The sequence below is a fragment of the Hyaena hyaena genome, unplaced genomic scaffold (genome assembly GCF_003009895.1).
Source record: "Hyaena hyaena isolate Hyena2069 unplaced genomic scaffold, ASM300989v1 scaffold_328, whole genome shotgun sequence".
In the NCBI taxonomy this organism is placed as follows: Eukaryota; Metazoa; Chordata; class Mammalia; order Carnivora; family Hyaenidae; genus Hyaena; species Hyaena hyaena.
This window is the reverse complement of record NW_024080958.1, coordinates 919889-938901: the sequence shown is the minus strand read 5'-3', so window position 1 is coordinate 938901 and position 19013 is coordinate 919889. Positions and strand designations below refer to the sequence as shown.

At 49.9% G+C, this 19013-nt stretch overlaps 1 protein-coding gene across 2 annotated transcripts; it reads right to left on the bottom strand.

The window, feature by feature from the left end:
* Window positions 1–8999: 8999 nt before the first annotated feature.
* On the bottom strand, window positions 9000–19009 carry TMEM128 (transmembrane protein 128). Of its 2 annotated transcripts, XM_039248983.1 has the most exons (5): window positions 18875–19009; window positions 17191–17332; window positions 13107–13265; window positions 11024–11132; window positions 9000–9632 (listed from the first exon to the last, which is right to left on the bottom strand). In XM_039248983.1, the coding sequence occupies exons 1-4, from the start codon at window positions 18969–18971 to the stop codon at window positions 11033–11035; spliced, it is 498 nt and encodes a 165-aa protein (XP_039104914.1). In that variant the 5' UTR covers window positions 18972–19009; the 3' UTR covers window positions 9000–9632; window positions 11024–11032. The 2 variants fall into 2 exon arrangements, with proteins under 2 accessions (XP_039104914.1, XP_039104915.1); XM_039248984.1 differs by lacking the exon at window positions 11024–11132.
* Window positions 19010–19013: the final 4 nt, after the last annotated feature.

Genomic DNA, 19013 nt, shown 5'->3' with positions numbered 1-19013 from the left:
ATCCTGGGAATCGGGGCGCCTGGGCGGCTCAGTGAGTTAAGCATCTGACTTCAGCGCAGGTCATGATCTCGTGGTTTGTGAGTTCGAGCCCCGTGTCAGGCTCTGTGCTGACGGCTCAGAGCCTGGATCCTGCTTTGGATTCTGTGTCTCCCTCTTTCTCTCTGCCCCTCCCCTGCTCATGCTCTGTCTCTCTCTCTTTCAAAATAAATAAACTTAAAAAAATTAAAACAATAAATAAAATGTAAAAAAAAAAAAAAAAAAAGCAATGTGGAGTGAAACTCCATGACCGTATAAATGCCAGCAGAAGCATCCAGGGAAGGAAAGGCAAACTCATCTTCAGAGTACGTATCTCATCCAGGGAGGACAAATCCCCACTCCCTTCATGATGGAAGGGAACTGATATAATCAGATGTCCACCAGGCAGGCGTCCCCAGGGAAAGGCACCCCATCAGCAGCTCAGGGGTGGTCTCTGCTGTCCACTTCCAGCAAATCTAATCAATTACCCAACTTAGTGGCCTGTAGCAACCATTTGGTTGTGCTCATGGGTCTGTGGGTCAGGATTTGCAGAGGACACAGCAGGGATTGCTTTTATCCTCAGGTCTACAATGTCCGGGGCTTCTGCAGGGAAGATGAGAACGGCTGGGGGTGACTCAATGGTGGGGGCCGGAACCTCTGAAGATTTCTTCATTCACATTCTGGTGCCCGAATGTCCCACAGCTGGGGCTTGGCTGGGTTCCCACACGTGCCCTCTTTACGTGGCTTGAACCTCCCACCGCCTTACATCTGGGCCTCCAGAGGGAGCATCCCAGGAGCCCAGGAGGGAACATCTGGACACCACGCATTCCAGGAGGCCTGGCAGAGGCTGAATGGTCTTTACGACCTAGCCTTAGAGGCCACCTGGTGTCGTTTCTGGCATATTCTACTGGTGAAGGCGGTCAGAAGCCCATGCAGGTTCAAGGGAAGGGAGGAGTATCAAAAATTCAGAGCCTTCTTCTAGATCACTCCAGAAGGTTCTGCAGGCAGCATGTGTCAACTGTATTAGCCGTGGGGAGGGACTTCTACGTCGCTGAGCGTGTGCACAGTCCATCACGCACCTTGCCCGTAGAGCAAACATTGGGTGGCTAGGCAGAGGCTGACGGACACCAATAGAACATGTTGTCTGGGGCACCCAGGGGGCTCAGTCGGTTAAGCGTCCAACTTCGGCTCCGGTCATGATCTCACGGTTCGTGAGTTCAAGCCCTGAATTGGACTCACTGCTGTTCTCAGCACAGAGCCCACTTTGGATCCTCTGTGCCCTGCCCCCAACCTCTGCTTACACACTCTTTCTCTGAATATAAGCATTAAAAAAAATTTTTTTAAAGGAGACAGTGCAGCAAGAATCAATCTCAAAGGCCCCTGAGCCACCTGTCCATGCAACTTACTCATGGCTTCAAGTTCAAGTTCAAGCTTATATGCCATTTGTACTCAGCAATGCATTACATGCCCAGCCTTGAGTTTGGTGGATCAGATGACATCCAGTTCATGCCACAGGTAGGTGTCCATTTCTCGAGACCTGGCCGTTCCCCATCAGGCCCTGACTCTGGTGGATGAAGTTCCCCAGACTGAGAAGTCAGCCGTCTCGGATACTTTGCCCACAGTGAAGTCCTGAGCCTGATCCTTCGCGAGGTCTACTCTGTAGCTCCAGGAGGTAAAGATTCCCTTAAATGCCGCCGCAGAGAAGACCTCCTACCTCTCCTTCTTGACAGACTGTTCTAGCGGAAACACCTCCAGCTCAGACGAGAGGGGAAGACAGTGCAAAACGAAGAGCACTCAGGACCTCACGCCTTTTCTGGGCAGGAAGCAGGCTGAGAAAGCCACTGAAGTCCAAACTGTTTTCTTCCAGAAAAGGATGACACAGAGGGTGGAATAGAGCCCAGAGGGTAGAGCCTAGAGTTTTGCCAGAGTCCTAGGAGGCAGTGCTGGTCCCTAATCAAGAGAGGGGGACATGCGCCCAGCTGGATTTCAAGATTTCTGTAGACCAGCGACTGCGTGCCTTGCTCCCTGCTTTTTCAATGGGGATGTTATTGCGCGTACCCTATGCCTGCCTCGTCACTGTATGTTCGGTGTATAACCGGCAGCTAACTTGCCTGTGAAGGTGGTCAGCTCGGGGCCCCTGCCCCTGAGCAGCCGCACCTGCACCTGCCTCGACTTAGCTGATGAGATCCTGGAGCTCAAGCCTGTATCTGATGCTGGAACAGGAAGGGGCTTCCAGGACTGGGGGCTTCTGCGTGTGGGAGGAATACAGTTTGTGGCCAGAGACTGTGGCGATTTTAACACCTGGCTGCCTCCTCCTTTAGGATGGGGGGAAGCTATGTCCCCTTGAATCTGGGGTCCGTGACCACTTGGACAGTTTCTGAGCCCATGCTCTATGTGGGGGCTGCCACATCCCATCGCTGGGACACAGGGGTGGGTAAAGCGATGCCCCCAAAGAGGCCCACACCCTGCTCCCGGGAAGCTATCGACAATGTTGTGTTACGTGGCGAAATGAACACTGATGATGAATTAAGGGATTTAAAATAGGGAGAGTACTGGGGTTGCCCAGGTGAGCCTGGTCTAACCACATGGGCCCCCTTAAAGCGGAAGGGGAGGGTGGAAGAGTAGAGCAGGGCAAAATGATGATGAGGAGGAGGCAGGACAGGTGCAGCCTCAAGAGCACCACGAGGCAAGAAACGCAGGTGCCTCTAGAAGGCGGGAGCAGCCCTCGCTGACTCGGCATGGGGAGCTCAGTCCCAGGACTGTAAGGACTTGAACTCTGCCGCCCGCCTGAGAACACAGGAAATGGATTCTCCCCGGGAGCCTCCAGAAAGGACCACAGCCCTGCCCGCACCTGTGAGATCCACCGCAGACTTCAAACTACAGAACTGCGAGAGCATCTGTTCTGTTGTTATAGCAGCGAGTGAAAACGATACAAAAGCTCTGGATCTGAGCTGCTCAGGTCCCTCCGCGCCGCCCCCGGGGGAACCCATGCGGAGAGAAATCAGCAGCCAGCGCCCCCTCGCCGACCACCTTGGAAGGGGACCGGCCACGGAGACCCATGTGGAGTGCAAACAAGTTGTTCCTGTAAATTCTTGTTCAAATTTCAGATGCATGGACACAATAATGATGGTAGTGGTGCGATTTGTTATGCAGATGACCGCAACACACGGACGCATGTGGGGGTGAGCCCAGGCAGGCAGACGGGCCGGGAGTCTCAGGCGTTTTGTGCTGGCCACCGTGACAGGGATGAAGGGGCTATAGAAGAGTCTCGATGAGTGCCGGGGGACAGTGGGGGAGCAGTGGCTGAGCTGGGGGTCACTCCTGCCGCTGGAGGTGTGTGGGCTGGGCAGCACCCAGCTCCTGAGTTCCTTTTTGCCGCCTCTTCACTGTAAACATAAGGGAACATTCTGACACTCTCTTGCAAAAGTATGACCTAACAATTTTTCCAATAAGGAGCATGAGCAGAGAGAGCTCTTTGGTGGAGTTTTGCCATGGGCGGGGGGTGGGGAGGAAGAAAATGGCCGGGAAGCGGAGAGGCATGAGGGAACCCGACTTGGGGTGTGTGTTCGAAGATGGGAAGCATAGCAGTATACCTGCATGCACGTGGGAAGGAGGCATCTCCGCGCACAGCGTGTACGCGCAAGTGAGGTTCTGAAAGGTCTGCAAAAGCTGCAGTTAACACCAAGATCTAGGCGCCCACGCTGCTTTAGAAATAAGGCGGCTGTATGGTCCACTTGTGCCCAAATGGGGAAATGCCGGTCCTCAGCTTGGGGGCTGCATCTGACGCTCCCGTGAGGGAGGGCTTTGCCACCACACCCCCCACCCCGACCTGCCCTGGGTCCAGAACCCTGCAATCAGTCCTCAGTGCATGCAAAATAGTCCTGGTGCTGATTCATTTAGTTTTTTTGAGGCCCACATGCCTAGAAGCCACCAGACTCTTTCTCACCTGGAGGAACACTGCCGTTGAATCGGTCTTTCTTTTCTTTAAAAAAAATTTTTTTTAATGTTTTATTTATTTCTGAGAGAGTGAGAGAGACAGCGTGAGCAGGGGAAGGTCAGAGAGAGAGGGAGACCCAGAATCTGAAACATGCTCCAAGCTCTGAGCTAGCTGTCAGCACAGAGCCCGACGCGGGGCTCGAACCCACAAACCGTGAGATCATGACCTGAGCCGAAGTCGGACGCTTATCCGACCGAGCACCCAGGTGCCCCCTGGAATCGGTCTTTTGAGAGAAAAATGTTCTAAGTGGAGGCGTATATCTGGACTGGGACTGGGGAGGATTTCTGGTAACTTCTGTCACCTGGTCCCCACCCAGCCGCACACTAGCCCACCTGCGGAGATGAGGCTCTGCACCTTTCCCCAGTCCCTTCCAGTGCCCGGCTTCTGCTGCAGAGAACTTGTAAGGCAAATGTACACAAGAGCAAAGAGCCCCGACGCGGCCAGGGTCCTCAAGCCCCACAGTCTCTTAAAAAGACCAGGGTCTCTATTCCAAAAAATAGAAAGTGAAGGAAAACTCCCAGACTCATTTTATGAAGCCAGCATCACTCTGATTCCCAAGGCAGACAGAGACCCAGCAAAAAAAGAGAACTACAGGCCAATATCCTTGATGAATACGGATGCAAAAATTCTCAACAAGATACTTGCAAATCGAATTCAACAGCACATAAAAAGAATTATCCACCAAGATCAAGTGGGATTCATTCCTGAGTTACAGGGCTGGTTCAACATTCACAAATCAATCAATGTGATACATCACATCAACAAAAGAAAAGATAAAAACCATATGATCCTGTCGATAGATGCAGAAAAAGCATTTGACAAAATACAGCATCCTTCTTAATAAAGACTCTAGAGAAAGTTGGGATAGAAGGAACTTACTTAACATCATAAAAGCCATCTATGAGAAGCCTTCAGCAAACATCATCCTCAACGGGGGAAAAACTGAGAGCTTTCCCCCTGAGATCAGGAACACGACAGGGATGGCCACTCTCACCACTGTTGTTTAACATAGTGCTGGAAGTGCTAGCATCAGCCATCAGACAACAAAAGGAAATAAAGGGCATCAGAATTGGCAAAGAGGAAGTCAAACTTTCACTCTTCGCAGACGACATGATACTCTACATAGAAAACCCAACAGACTCCACCAGAAGCCTACTGGAACTGATCCAAGAATTTAGCCAAGTTGCAGGGTACAAAATCAACGTACAGAAATCGGTTGCATTTTTATACACCAACAATGAAGCAACAGAAAGAGAAATCAAGAAGCTGATCCCATTCACAATTGCACAAAAAACCATAAAATACCTAGGAATAAACCTAACCAAGGATACAAAAGATCTGTATGATGAAAACTACAGAAAACTTATGAAGGAAATTGAAGAAGACACAAATAAATGGAAAAACATCCCATGCTCGTGGATAGGAAGAATAAATATAGTTAAGATGTCATTACTGGGGTGCCTGGGTGGCTTAGTCGGTTGGGCGTCCGACTTTCGCTTAGGTCATGGTCTCGCGGTTTGTGGGTTCGAGCCCCACGTCGGGCTCTGTGCTGACTGCCACCTCAGAGCCTGGAGCCTGTTTCAGTCTGTGATTCCCTCTCTCTCTGACCCTCCCCTGCTCACGCTGTCTCTCTCTCTCCTAGAAATAAAGTAAAGAAAAAAAAAAGATGTCATTACTACCCAAAGCTATCTACACATTCAACGCAATTCCAATCAAAATTGCCCCAGCATACTTCTCAAAGTTAGAGCAAACTATCCTAAAATTTGTATGGAACCACAAAAGACCCTGAATAGCCAAGGTAATACTGAAAAATAAAACCAAAATGGGAGGCATCACCATCCCAGACTTTAGCCTCTACTACAAAGCTGTCATCATCAAGACAGTATGGTATTGGCACAAAAACAGACACATAGACCAACGGAACAGAATGGAGAACTCAGAAGTGGACCCAAAAGTATACAGCCAACTGATATTTGACAAAGACGGAATGAATATCCAATGGAAAAAAGACAGCCTCTTTAATAGATGGTGTTGGGAGAACTGGACAGCAACATAAAGAAGAATGAAACTAGATCATTTTCTCACACCATACACAAAAATCAACTCAAAATGGATAAAGGACCTGAATGTGAGACAGGAAACCATCAAAACCCTAGAGGAGAAAGCAGGAAACAACCTCTTTGACCTCCACCGCAGCAACCTCTTACTTGACACATCCCCCAAAGCAAAGGAATCAAGAGCAAAAATAAACTATTGGGACCTCATCAAGATTAAAAGCTTCTGCACGGCAAAGGAAACAACCCACAAAACTAATAGGCAACTAACGGAATGGGAAAAGATAGTTGCAAACGACATATCAGATAAAGGGTTGATATCCAGAATCTATAAGGAACTCACCAAACTCCACACCCAAAAAACAAACAACCCAGTAAAGAAATGGGCAGAAGATATGAACAGACACTTCTCCAAAGAGGACATTCAGATGGCCAATAAACATATGAAACGATGCTCAGCATCCCTACTCATCAGGGAAATACAAATCAAAATGACACTGAGGTACCACCTCACACCAGTTAGAGTGGCTAAAATGAGCAAATCAGAGAACACGAGATGCTGGCGAGGATGTGGAGAAACGGGCACCCTCTTACACTGTTGGTGGGAATGTAAACTTGTACAGCCCCTCTGGAAAACAGTGTGGAGGTTCCTCAAAAAATTAACAATAGAACTCCCCTATGACCCAGCAATAGCACTGCTAGGAATTTACCCAAGGGATACAGGAGTGCTGATGCACAAGGGCACGTGTACCCCAATGTTCAGAGCAGCACGCTCAACAATAGCCAAAACATGGAAAGAGCCTAAGTGTCCATCAACGGACGAATGGATCAAGAAGATGTGGTTTATCTATAGCATGGAATACTACATGGCAATGAGAAACAATGAAATCTGGCCATGTGTAGCAACATGGATGGACCTTGAGGGCGTTATGCTGAGTGAAATAAGTCAGGCAGAGAAGGACAAATATCATATGTTTGCACGTATAGGAGGATTAGGAGGAACTTAACAGAGGACCAAGGGGGAGAAGAAGGGGGGAAATGGTGGGGGAAAGGGAGAGAGGCAAACCATGAGAGACTCTTGAATGCTGACAAAAACTGAGAACTGATGGATGTAGGGGGGAGGGGGGATGGGCATGGAGGGCACTCGTGGGGATGAGCACTGGGTGTTAATGTGGAAACTAATTTGACAATAAACTATTTGTAAAAAAAAAAAAAAGAAAAAGAAAAAAAAGAAAGACCAGGGTCTCCCAAGCTGGGTCGCAGACATAGGCTGGGGGTTTGGGGCGAGGCTCGGTCTGGTTTTTACCCTCATGAGCGAAGTTAGAGTCCTCGATCTCTCTGTTCCCGGCCGATTCGAAGGCCCCAGCCTCTGCAGAAGAGATCTCCCCGCAGACTGGGACAGGAAGGTTCTCGACCCGGGCCACACGCCGGAACCACCCAGAGAACGCCTCTTGCGGAACAGCCCCGCTCCCCAATTGCATGGCCACCTCTGGGCAGTGGGCTAGGGCGTCTGGGGTGCAAGCAGGTAGGAGCCTTGGACTTCATAGTTGGGATGGTCCAAGTCAGGGACAGCTTTAAGAGCACACACCTGCTTCTACCACAGCCTTGGCCTTCAGGGCAGAGAGTTTGCAAGTGCTCAGTTAGCCTTTGCTCTGATGAGTGGTGCGCCTCCTGCAGGAGGGCTTGATACTGTTTGCACTTATTTAGTAGTTCCAGTAATGGGGACAGACCCATAAACAACGTACGTGGCAGTTAGTTAACAGAAACAGGGACCACACATGATCGTGTTTCTAAAAAAACCTAATAAAATGTCTCTTTAAAGTAACAGGACAATTTGACCATCTTGCTGGCCGCGGCATCAGCGCGTGGCTCTCCGTGTTTTGACAAACAAGTGTACAGAAATGCCCAGCCTCAGATTTCTATCCAAGCGCAACCACGCTCTGCAATAAAAGATGGGGTGGGGGGAGGGGGCCCCGGGGGGGGCTCAGTTGGTTAAGCGTCAGACGTCAGCTCAGGTCATGATCTCACGGGTCATGAGTTTGAGCCCTGTGGCCAGCTCTGTGTTGACAGCTCAGAGCCTGGAGCCTGCTTCAGATTCTGTGTCTCCCTCTCTCTCTGCCCCTCCCCTGTTCACACTCTCTCTCTCAAAAATAAAAATTAAAAAAAAAAAAATCAAGATGGGGTAAGGGGAGCAGAGGAGAAAGCAAGGGAGAGAGGTTTTATCCTTCCAGAGTCTATCCAGACCCGGAATGTGTGGGCACGGTCGCGCCACCCAGGCCCCTCGGGTGGGTCAGGACCAATGCTCTCATCCTAACCTGGAGGGCCTGCAACCGCAGCCTGCTCTGGGCCCCACGTCACCCACTGCCTGGCCACGTGACTCTGACCTCTGCCTGCCCTCGCTCCTTACATGTGAGGAAGCCCTCCCGTGTGTTCAGACTGGGCTTGACGCGGCCCGCGAATCACGCCTGCCTCTCCCCAGCCCCGATCCCGGATCCTCTTGGGCTTGCTTTCTCTCTCCGTTACCGTGAATGGAGTGAGCACCTACTGTGTACCAGGCGCTGTAGCAGGTGTTTTGTAAACCTTAGTCCTACTAGCCACAACCCTACAAACAGATACCCCCACTTTCCAGCCCGAGAAAGATTACTACTCAAGGTCCCATTACTGCCCAAGGTCCCTTCAAGGTCAGTGTGGGTGTGACTCAAGCCCGACACCTGCGGGGACTGAATTAGATCCTCAGAAGTCCCTCTGTGGGGGAGATGACAATCAACATCACAAAGCCCATGACCATGACCTTTAGGTTTAATGTGAATGTGGCTGCATTTGAAAGTGTCTGTCTTCCCGAGTTCTCCAAAGCAAGCGCTGAGCAGATTCACAGTGAACTCCGTGCTAATAGCTGAAAACGAATGCTCCGGTCTGTAGTACAAACCCACAGGAAGGTTATAAAAATAGTTTATTTAAATGTTAAGGAAAAAGTACATGTACTTAGAAATGATTAAAAGTGCCCGTGTTAAACAAATGCTAGAAACCCAGTCATTTACACATGACGTAATGTAAAGTGACAGGAGCATAGAAAATCTTCCCAATGGCCGTCTCACTAACAAAACTATTGTAAAAATGAGGTCGTAACCTCAGAAGCTGAGTTAAAGGCACACGGCATGGTCGTTCCTGTGCATTCACAGCCAGGGATCGCGTCCGGTCACAGGTGAGCAATTCCTCTGCCATCCTGGGAGGACACCACGTACCTACGTGAAACTCTGCTTAAATGTTTACACCAATACTTTCTCCAATGACTCACAGGATTAACACCGCACACTAATTACTTCTATTTTGAACAGAGTATCTCTATTCTGAATTTGAAGAATTCAGTCATAAGTACTTGAGTTTGAGGACAGGCAAATGAAATCGAATTTATTCTGATCGCAGCCAGGCTGCAGCGTTACAGTTTTTCCAAGGAAGCCACTCGCTTGTGAGATACGGGAACACGCCGCAGCTCTGCCCTTATGCCCGCGACGCGGTCAGCCAGCTGGGTGTTCAATCGTTCACGTCAAAGTGACGCGCTCTTAAACCTGAAAGAAAACCAGCATTTATTTTCTGAATGAGACATTCTATCTTTAAGCTGCTGGATTTACTGTTTTTTTGTTTAAAATTTTTATATTTTATTTTATATTTGAGAGACAGAGCACAAGCAGGGAAGGGGCAGAGAGACGGAGATACAGAATCTGAAGCAGGCTCTAGGCTCTGAGCTGTCAGTACAGAGCCCGACGTGGAGCTCAGACTCACAGTGAGACATGACCTGAGCCAAAGTCGGATGCCTAACTGACTGAGCCACCCAAGCGCCCCATAAACTGCTGGATTTACTGTTTAAAAAGCACAGTTCAGTCCCCATGCCTGCGACGCTCTCTGGCTCTCCGTTACCAAATATAAGCTCATGTCAGACGGAAAAAGCTCCTGAAAGTGTGTAAAACCTGAAAACCGAACAGCCAACATTGTAACGGCATCGGGTGAAGGGGAGAAGCGGGACACGCAGTCAGATGAGGCTCCATCCTGTGGCGACACACGCCGACCCAGAGAAAGGGAGAGACGCCGGAGGGCCCCAGACAGCACGGGGCCGGGGGGGAGGGCTCTCTGCCTCCACGCAGTCACACACATGCTGGCGACCACCTGCAGCCTGGCAGCGACGGGATCATGTCCGTTCCTCCTTTATTTGGGTACAGTGACTCTCCTTTAGAACCCCACAGGGAGCACGGGCTGTTAGTAGAAACGCACCCCAATCCTTTACTTAATCATATGAACGTTCACTTCTCTGGGCGTTCCCTGTAAACTGAGGCATGGAGATTTCCTCCAAGCTCTGACGTCAGTCATGTGAAGGGAGGCCCTATCTTGGGTTTTGCACCAGGGTCTAAGCACGAAGAGGGGGTGCTTGTTCTCATATTATTTGATAAAGGAGTCTTCTGGTACTTGACAGGTAGACCCTGCCATGTAAGGCAGCAGCCCCAGGGAGGCCCAGGGGGGCCGTCGTCCACGGGGAGGAAGAGATTCTGTAAGTAACACAGAAGGAAAGGGTTGACAGGTCATCCGTCCAATCTTATGAGGCAGCCAGCACCGTTCGAGGGGGTAAAAGTGCTTGTTCTTCCTATGTTCCTGCTCCAGTGGTCGGGTGCACACTAGGTGACAGGAGCAGACCTGGGCAGAAAATGACCTACTGTGGGAACGTATCTATACTGGGCGGTGTAAATACTACCTTCCTGACGTTTCTGAAGGGCGGGTGCCCCACCCAGCAAGCAGTCATGGGGAACCACATTATGCAAAAGGGAAGGGGTCTCGGTCCCTCTGACCTGGGAGCTGACGGAAGGCACAGCTGATACGGAGTCTGCCACTGCTGTGCCACCTGGAAACTGTCACGAAACGCACCGTCTCAGTGAGATCAGTATGAGAAAGTCCATTCTAGAACTCTTACCTCTGGAAATCACCCCAGGAGTGAGATCAGCATCACGACCCCCATGAACTGAGTAAACAGCACCAGTGGGGTGAAAAAGGACCACACGTGCCACAGGGCAACGTTGAAGCTGAAAAGCATAACACACACCGGTTGGCAAGTCAGCTGTCATCTACACGCGTGTCCTGAGATCCCGCTTTTTACTCCGTTTGGGAAAGTTCTCTTAGGCAGCAGCTGTGTGCGTCCGTCACGTGTCCCAGGGAGGTGACTGAGCCAGTCCTGGAGACATCACCAAATCTTCAGAAAGCACTTGGGCCCGACCCACGGAGGGTCCTCCCCTGAGAGCTGGCCCACCAGGAACCCAAGTCTCTCAAAGTCAGGGTCTGTGACGGACCATCAGTGACAATGGCTGCAGCCTGAGTCCACCACCCACCTGCTGTCCAACGATCAGAGTAAAGACACAGTTTCAAATAATTCTTTGTTAGAAACAGAATGACACAAGTAATCATGTATAAGTTGCTATTAAATGTTCCATTGAGAAAAAACGCTATTCCTGTCACCAGGGTAAGAAGAGAGGACAGCTTCTCCGTGCAAATGATTTTTACGGACTGAATTCGTAAGACCAGAAGTTAATTAGGGAAAGCTACAGTCAATTAAATAATTACTGGATTTAATACGTAATAGTTCGATAAATGGAACTTTAAACAACGGAACTTTTTAAATCCTACTGTTCTAAAAACAATAAATAATAACCTTTCCAGGGTGATCTTACTCTTATAACGTAAAATAGCAGACCCGTCTACACACATCACTGAAGGGCCGGGAATAACCAGACCACGAGGTGATGCACGTCAATGCCCTCCAGTTTCAACGACAGAAAATTAATCATAAAAAGCATACATTTAAACGGAATAGGCACAAAATATCTGGTTCTTCTAAAATCCAAATTCAACTGACATAGAGAAAGGAAAAAAGCTAGAGGAACATACACAACATTATACAGAATAGTTCTCTCCGGCTGGAAGGATCATGGTGATTTATTTCCTTTGTGTTTTCCTGTAATGAACCAATTTTTCTTCATTGAGCGAGTACACTTCCATACACATTAAAAAAAAAAAAATCAGTGTTTTTTTTTTTTTTTTAATCCACGGCAGAGACCCGACGGGCACGCCGCAGGAAGAAGAGTGAGGCTTCACACACACTCCATAAAGCACCGTCCAAACTACAACCCTTCTCGTGGGGCTCGTTTTCTTTCACAATACAGGAAAGATGGCAGCTTTCTGTCTGTTCTGAAGTTTCGAGCATGACAGTAACAAACAGGTGGCAGACACAACGTTGCGTGTCAACAGCCAAATTTAAGAGAATATGTAACATAAGAATCCATTTCTATGAAGTTAAAAAAAAAATAGACACAACAAAAACAGAACATTTAAGAGATGCGAAAGAAAGCAAGTCCTACATGGGTCGGGTCAGGACCGTGTCCGTCCACAGGCAGGAAGGAAGGTGCCCTGGCGGGGGCGGGGGGTACAGAAAGGGATTACGGGGCTGACACGATTCTCCTTCTTGACCTGGGTGGGGTTTCGCCAGTGCTGAGGCTAACTCATTCAGCGGGACAACTTCAGCTGTTTCCGCTTTCTGTATGTATTACATTTCACAATGAAAACGATTTCATTAATTAATTTATGCATTACATCTGAGTTAGTTAGCATATAGAGCTATAATGATTTCAGGAATGGATGCAGTGATTCACCCCCTATGTATAACCGACAGTGCTCCACCCAGCCAGGGTCCTCCCCCCAACCCCCAACCCCTCCAGCGACTCTCAGTGTGTTCTCTGCATTTAAGAGTCTCGTCGGTTTGGTCCCCCTCCTCGTTGCACAATGAAAACGACTTAAAAAGCAAAATGCAGACTACGTATATGGCAGGTCACTGTGTTTTAAATAGCTAAACACGTAAAGAATGACCCTACTGGAAAGGGACTCTGCGACTAGCAATGACAGCGGGCCATCTTCCCACTTCTTCTTTTAAGTTTCGTACCATGTACAATGGCACCTGATCAAATCACGTTTTACTATTCCCCTTAGTCATTTCCAAGTGAACTCACCAGATGCCGGCCGCGATGAAAGTGGCGGTTGTAATGGGTATCAAGGCTGGGTACCTGGCGTCGTAGTCTTCAATCCCACGGCACCACTCCAGGTAGAGGATGCAGTAGCACGCGATAGAAAGGCTGATGAGCAGCAGGGCACTGCCGGCCAGAAACCAACTGTGGAGACCAAACAGATAACGGTGGCCGGCATGAGTGAGTCGGCACGTGTCTGGAGAAAAGGTTTCACTGACAGACTAAAAAATCACTTTCTATGCAGATCAACTGAGCAAGGGGCCCAGAGGGATCCATGGTCCCCCAACCCCCGCTTTCAGATGGCCTCTATCGGACGGGCGACGGGGTGAGAGAGGAGGAGGCCAGCACGTGCAGCGGGGAGAGAGTGAGGCTCTGAGCAGCCGTGCATTCCCTACACTCCACGGACCAGCTCCCAAAGCACAGATCCGCTCACAGCGATGCGTCTCCTTCCACAAGGCTGGAAACACAGCAGCTTCCTGTCTCTTCCTCAAGTTCTGAGTGTGACAATAAGAAGCGGGTGCCATGAACTCTTCCACGTTAAGAAGGGTTTCCGGGAGCACCGGAAACCAGATTGGAACTGTCTCTCGGAACAGATTCCTTAGTGACACACCCCCTTTTCTAGAATGTCTCTAGTCTTCCTCCAAGGGGCAGAGGCTTTCTCCTCACTTGGAGTTCTACCCAGGAGCTAACTCAGTACATGTGAGGCAGCCTCCTCGGCCCCTGCTGGCTGTGGGAGGAGGCCAGATTTGGGGAACGAAGCCCTTTTCCTGTCTCCCGACATCCCTGTTATCTTTCGCTTCTCCGTAGGGGGAAGATGGCTGTTCTGTGTAGACGAGAGAGGGGTCACGGGGGTCTAGAACAGTCAAAGTCACACAGGCACTGAGCACACTTCCAGCCATGGCCAAGCTTCCAGATTCCTTTAGGGCATTGAATGACACTGCGATTCTGGGATTAGTTATGAGAGGCGGGATAGCTCCGTGGTTGGAGCATGGCCTTCCAAATCTCCGTCCGGGTTGAGTCTCAGCCCCAGCCCGGCTAACCTTACTGAGCGAGTCACTTAGCCGCATGGTGTTCTGGAAATGTTACTAGGACTCCCTCACAGAACAGTTGTGAGTGTCACGGTCTGAACAGTGCTCCTCACACAGTGAGCGCCCGCAGAAGCGTTATTCCGCTGCTGTGATCGATGAAAGAACACTTCTGTGTCCCTCTGGACACGGGGTCTTCAAAGGCCTCTCCTCTGCTCCTGCGTGCATTCTCAACTGGGGCAGTACCGGCTCCGAAGTGAAGAAACCATCTTCCGCTTTCTGTATGCACAAAGCACAGATGCTCACGCAGGACGTCGGGGGGCAAGTAGGAAGGACAGATGTCATGGAGGCTCCTCAGGAGGCGGTAACGAAGGTTGAGGGACACTGTTCCAGAGTTATGGTAACCTCCTTGCTTGGTCAGGATCCTTCTGTCTCAGTTTTTAACTTCCCCTGGAATCCCGGTGCGGCTACTGTATCCAGATTGGGCGGAGGATAGAAAACAGCTGAAAAACCCTCCTGAACCAAAATGCGCCTGGACATCAGCGCCCCTCCGCCTGGCATCGGAGTCCCTCTGCCACGTTCCCCAGGGAGGCTATCTGCCCCCCCCCCCCCCCCCCCCCCCCCCCCCCCCCAGTTTCCCAAATTCTGACTCGGGGTGGATATGAGGAAGACCCCAGGCCTCTGGGCTTGTCATTTCCATTGTAGTTTTAACCAGCTCCTCGGCTCACACACACGACCAGGATTTTCTTAAAAATTATGATTTCCAGGGCTGCCTGGGTGGCTCCGTCGGTTAGGAGTCCAACTTCCATTCAGGTCATGATCTCGCGGTTCATGGGTTCGAGTCCTGCATGGGGCTCTGTGCTGACAGCTCAGAGCCTGGAGCCTGCTTCTGATTCTGTGTCTCCCCTTCTCTCTCTGTCCCTTCCCCACTCACACTCTGTCTCTTTCTCTCTCTCTCTCAAAATAAATATTTTAAAAAAATTGTTTTTAATTGTGATTTCCAATGCATCGTCATGTTTCGCTTTGACGTTGACCTGTCTCTCCTGTACTTGAACACCGTCTTACAGCCCTGAATAGATCTGAAGAACCCTAATGCCTCAAGCTTCTGAACTTGGGAGCTAACAGCAGGGCAGGAAATGAGAAATTAACTTCAGGTGGATTTGCAAGGAAGCAGAGGGCAGCCGCACCCCTTCTTGGGTACGGCCCTCATCCGACGGCTGCTCAGACTCCCCCCTGCTTTCCGAGGCCCTCGACAAGAATACAGTGCCACTCAAAATCCTCAGCCTTTGGGCATCCGTTTAGGTCTTTTTTCCCTAAGGTGACATGTTTCTGAGGCCAGACTGGTGACTTCTACTTCCTTCTCCGGCCCCACAGCCCGGCTCTGCTACAGGACAGCATGTGCTCCTGGCGCCCCACTAACTACCTCAGGTGCCCCCGACACCTCAGAGGCGTAACCGATTGTCCCTTACGGCAGCATTTCCTTCAGTTAGTGAGAATACTCGAAATAGGGAGACAAAGATGGAAATCCTCCTCTGTCTCCTAAGACCTCCAAAAGGCCTACCTCCCGAGGCCGGGCTGAACGAGGTGCCCCTTCTAGGTGCTCCATAGCACCCTGGGCATACACTACAGGGCACCGCGGGCCCTACTCACCCATCTTGGCCTGAAAGGGGCTACTGGGGGGCTAGGAGAGTGCCTTCTTCATCACAGTCACCGCGGCCAAACACACCTCGGGCTCTCGTGCCGTATCTGAATAACGGAGAGGCCTCCGCTCCCGGCACAGTGTGCAGGGTAACTATTCCCTCTGTTCCCGGCCCGAGCTCTAAACCAACTGAGAGACACACCGGACTTAGGCTGACGAGGTCAACGGTCAGCTCTTTTCCTGACAGGGCTGTAGGAAGATGGTGCCCAGACGGACCCGCCAGGTTCCAAGTCAGTATGAAAACCTAGAGGCCCTCTCATGTCAGGGCTGTGCCCCAGAAGTGATGGCAGAGAAAAGCAGACCAGAATCTGGGCTTCCCACAGACAGCTGGCTCCCAAGAGAAAGGTGCTTTCAGCACGTGGCTGGTTCTTCAGCCCAAACTCAGCAGGGAAGGGGCGAGAAGGGTAAAGGGCAGGGAGACGGGAGTGTCTGAGGAAAGCTCTAGCTCGTGGGAATAAGGCAAGAGAGGAATAAGCTCTTATGGGACGATTTAAATAAGTCCCGATACCTCCCGGCTCTCCGCAGTCAGCGTCCTGAAGGCCTCTGAGAAGAAACCGCGTGTCACCCCCATGGGAACACAGGATCAAACAGTCCTACCTGTACCTTCTAGCCCTGCTGGTCCCTGAGCTCGCGTCCAGTGCAAGTCACCGCTCCCAGTGCCGGCTCTGAAGCTCTCCAACGTCTCCCCCTCTTGGCTCTGCTATGCAGGGGGCTCTGGAACACTCTTCAGTATTCAGGTTGGGACTCAGGTATGATTCAAAACCTTGTCCCTCTGCCCCCCCTCCATCAACTCCTGATATACTGGAGATCTCAGTCCTCGTGAATGATGGACGATTTGACATCAAGTCTCAAAGCTCCCAACTCCTCCTTCAAATGGCATCAACTCTAATTCAACCACTCCCTGTAGTTACCTTGTTAGGTGGAACTACGCTCTGCCAACAATCTCTGAGACCCGGTTCTCACCCACCGGGGTCCTCACTCTCCTTTCCCGGTGCTCCTGAACTTTATCTTCAGAGGGACCGTCAGTAAGAACCTTTCTTCTTCCATGTTTTACAAACGGATCAGGTTCTTGTTAAATTCACTGCCTGCTCCGTCCTACAACACACCTGTGCTGAAAGGCATACTGAAATACGTTCCAGGCTCATGCGCTCTGCTGTGCGTGTCCAAAGCACACACTCTCCTGGCCACCAGTGACCTTTGTGTCACTCTGTGTCACTAGTACCTCCAACACCGGCGCCTGGCAGGAAGTAAGAGATTTCTAGGCATTTGAAGAATTCAACTCACAAAACAGACCATCATACATAAGACAAAGGTGCTTAATCACGAAGCAATGAAATTTTCTCACCTACTAGTGTGGAAGTTTTCCTTAACGGTTTTAAAGAAGTCAACATAGTAGGTCACAATAATGGAGGCCAGAATCCAGAATCCAGAATGGATATTAAGTCTTGGAAGAGGTTTCTCCTTTCTCTCAACCGCAGTTGAAACTTCTGCAAATAAGGAAGATTTCAACTTATCAGGTTACCATAAATTTATGAGGAAAAAGAACACCTATTTTAAGCCAGATAAAATAATTTCCTAGAGCTTTCCCAAAACCAGATTCTCTCCAATAAGAGTACCAAGTTCTTCTGTACAACCACCAAAACAGGTTTGTATTTGCATAATTAATAGGAACCTGCTACAAGACAGATTTAGTAGAGTCAACTTTTTCCCTCTAATCGAATTTAAAATCAAATTTACAATATTACCGTCTTTTGGAAAGACGTTACACCATCTGGTAGTATCAGAATTTTAGTATTATGTGTCATATACTGCCTAGGATTTTAGTATTACATTTCATACATTGCCTGGAATTTTAGTATTGTGTTTCATATATTGCCAAGGAAAGCAATTAGTCTTGTTACTTAAGAAAAACGGAGAGGCAGCAGACATTAGAGCACAAAATGGGACTTGTAATTTCCCCAAACACTTTTAACTACGTATTTTAATTGTTTCAAACAAACACAACCTTTTGAGGCAACGCAGGGCACACGGGAGGTCTAGTCCTGGCATAGCACTGTCTAGACAGGCGATGGACAAATCAAATTTCTTCCATTTGAGACCCAATCTGAAAGAATAGGTGGCTGGGGTTGGGTGTGATGAGTTATTTCTAACAAGTTCCCCAGCTGAGTGACATGCCCCCTCTTAATTCTTGTGAGAACCACTGGTATCCATCTGAGATCCCAGAGCTTTAGCAAACCATCAGAATTCCCAGGAGCCTTGCTCACAATACAAATTCTGGGAAATAGCCTCAGAATTTGCAAATAAGAATGCCTGGGCATGATGCGTTCTCGGTTTATTTTTTTAAAGGGTAATAAATGCACGATTTACAACATACAGGACAGAAAAACCTAAAATGAAACCGCTTCCTCCTACCCTCAACCCTAATTTGTCAACCCCAAAGCAACTACCAATATCAACTTCTATGGAACTCTTTCACAGTCTATGCATTTACAGGTGAACACACATGACACGTTCGGTTTGTGCCCAAATGGTGGTATAGCATACTTCGCTCTGCGCCTCCCTTTGAAAACCATCCACATGGGAAGAGAACATTCTGCCTGCCTGTCATGCAGGAGTACATCCAAATGTATTTAACTGGCTCTCTGCTGATGGGCAATTAGATATTTTCACTTTGCACAGACGTCCTCGCGTACTGGTACGAGTATGATTCTTTGGTAGATTCTTAGAAATACAACCGGATGGTATTTTTTTTTTTAATGGAGAAAAAGAAACAGGTGTTAAAACCAGCTCTCCTGGGAATCCTGGCGCGCAGCTGGCAGGTAGCTGCGCGGGGCTACGCGATCACTAGCAACCTCTTAGGACGCTAAATACCCGACTTGCAAAACTACTTGGCAAGCCTTGAAAACCCGAACCCTGGTCCCGCCTGCCAGCGCAGGGCTGCGGGAGGCCCGCGGGGCCGGCCGTTTCCGGGCGCCTCGACTCCGGACACCTCAGCGCAGCTCGGGGCGCGCCCGGGGGGAGCGCCTCACCCGGCCCGGCGTGGCCCTCGCTGTCCGGCGGGGCCTCGGTGTCCCGCGGGAACAGGTATCGCCGCCGGAGCTGCTCCCGAGCCCGCGAAGCGTCCATCTTGGCAACGCCCAGCAGCGCGACGGAAGTGACGTCACGAGC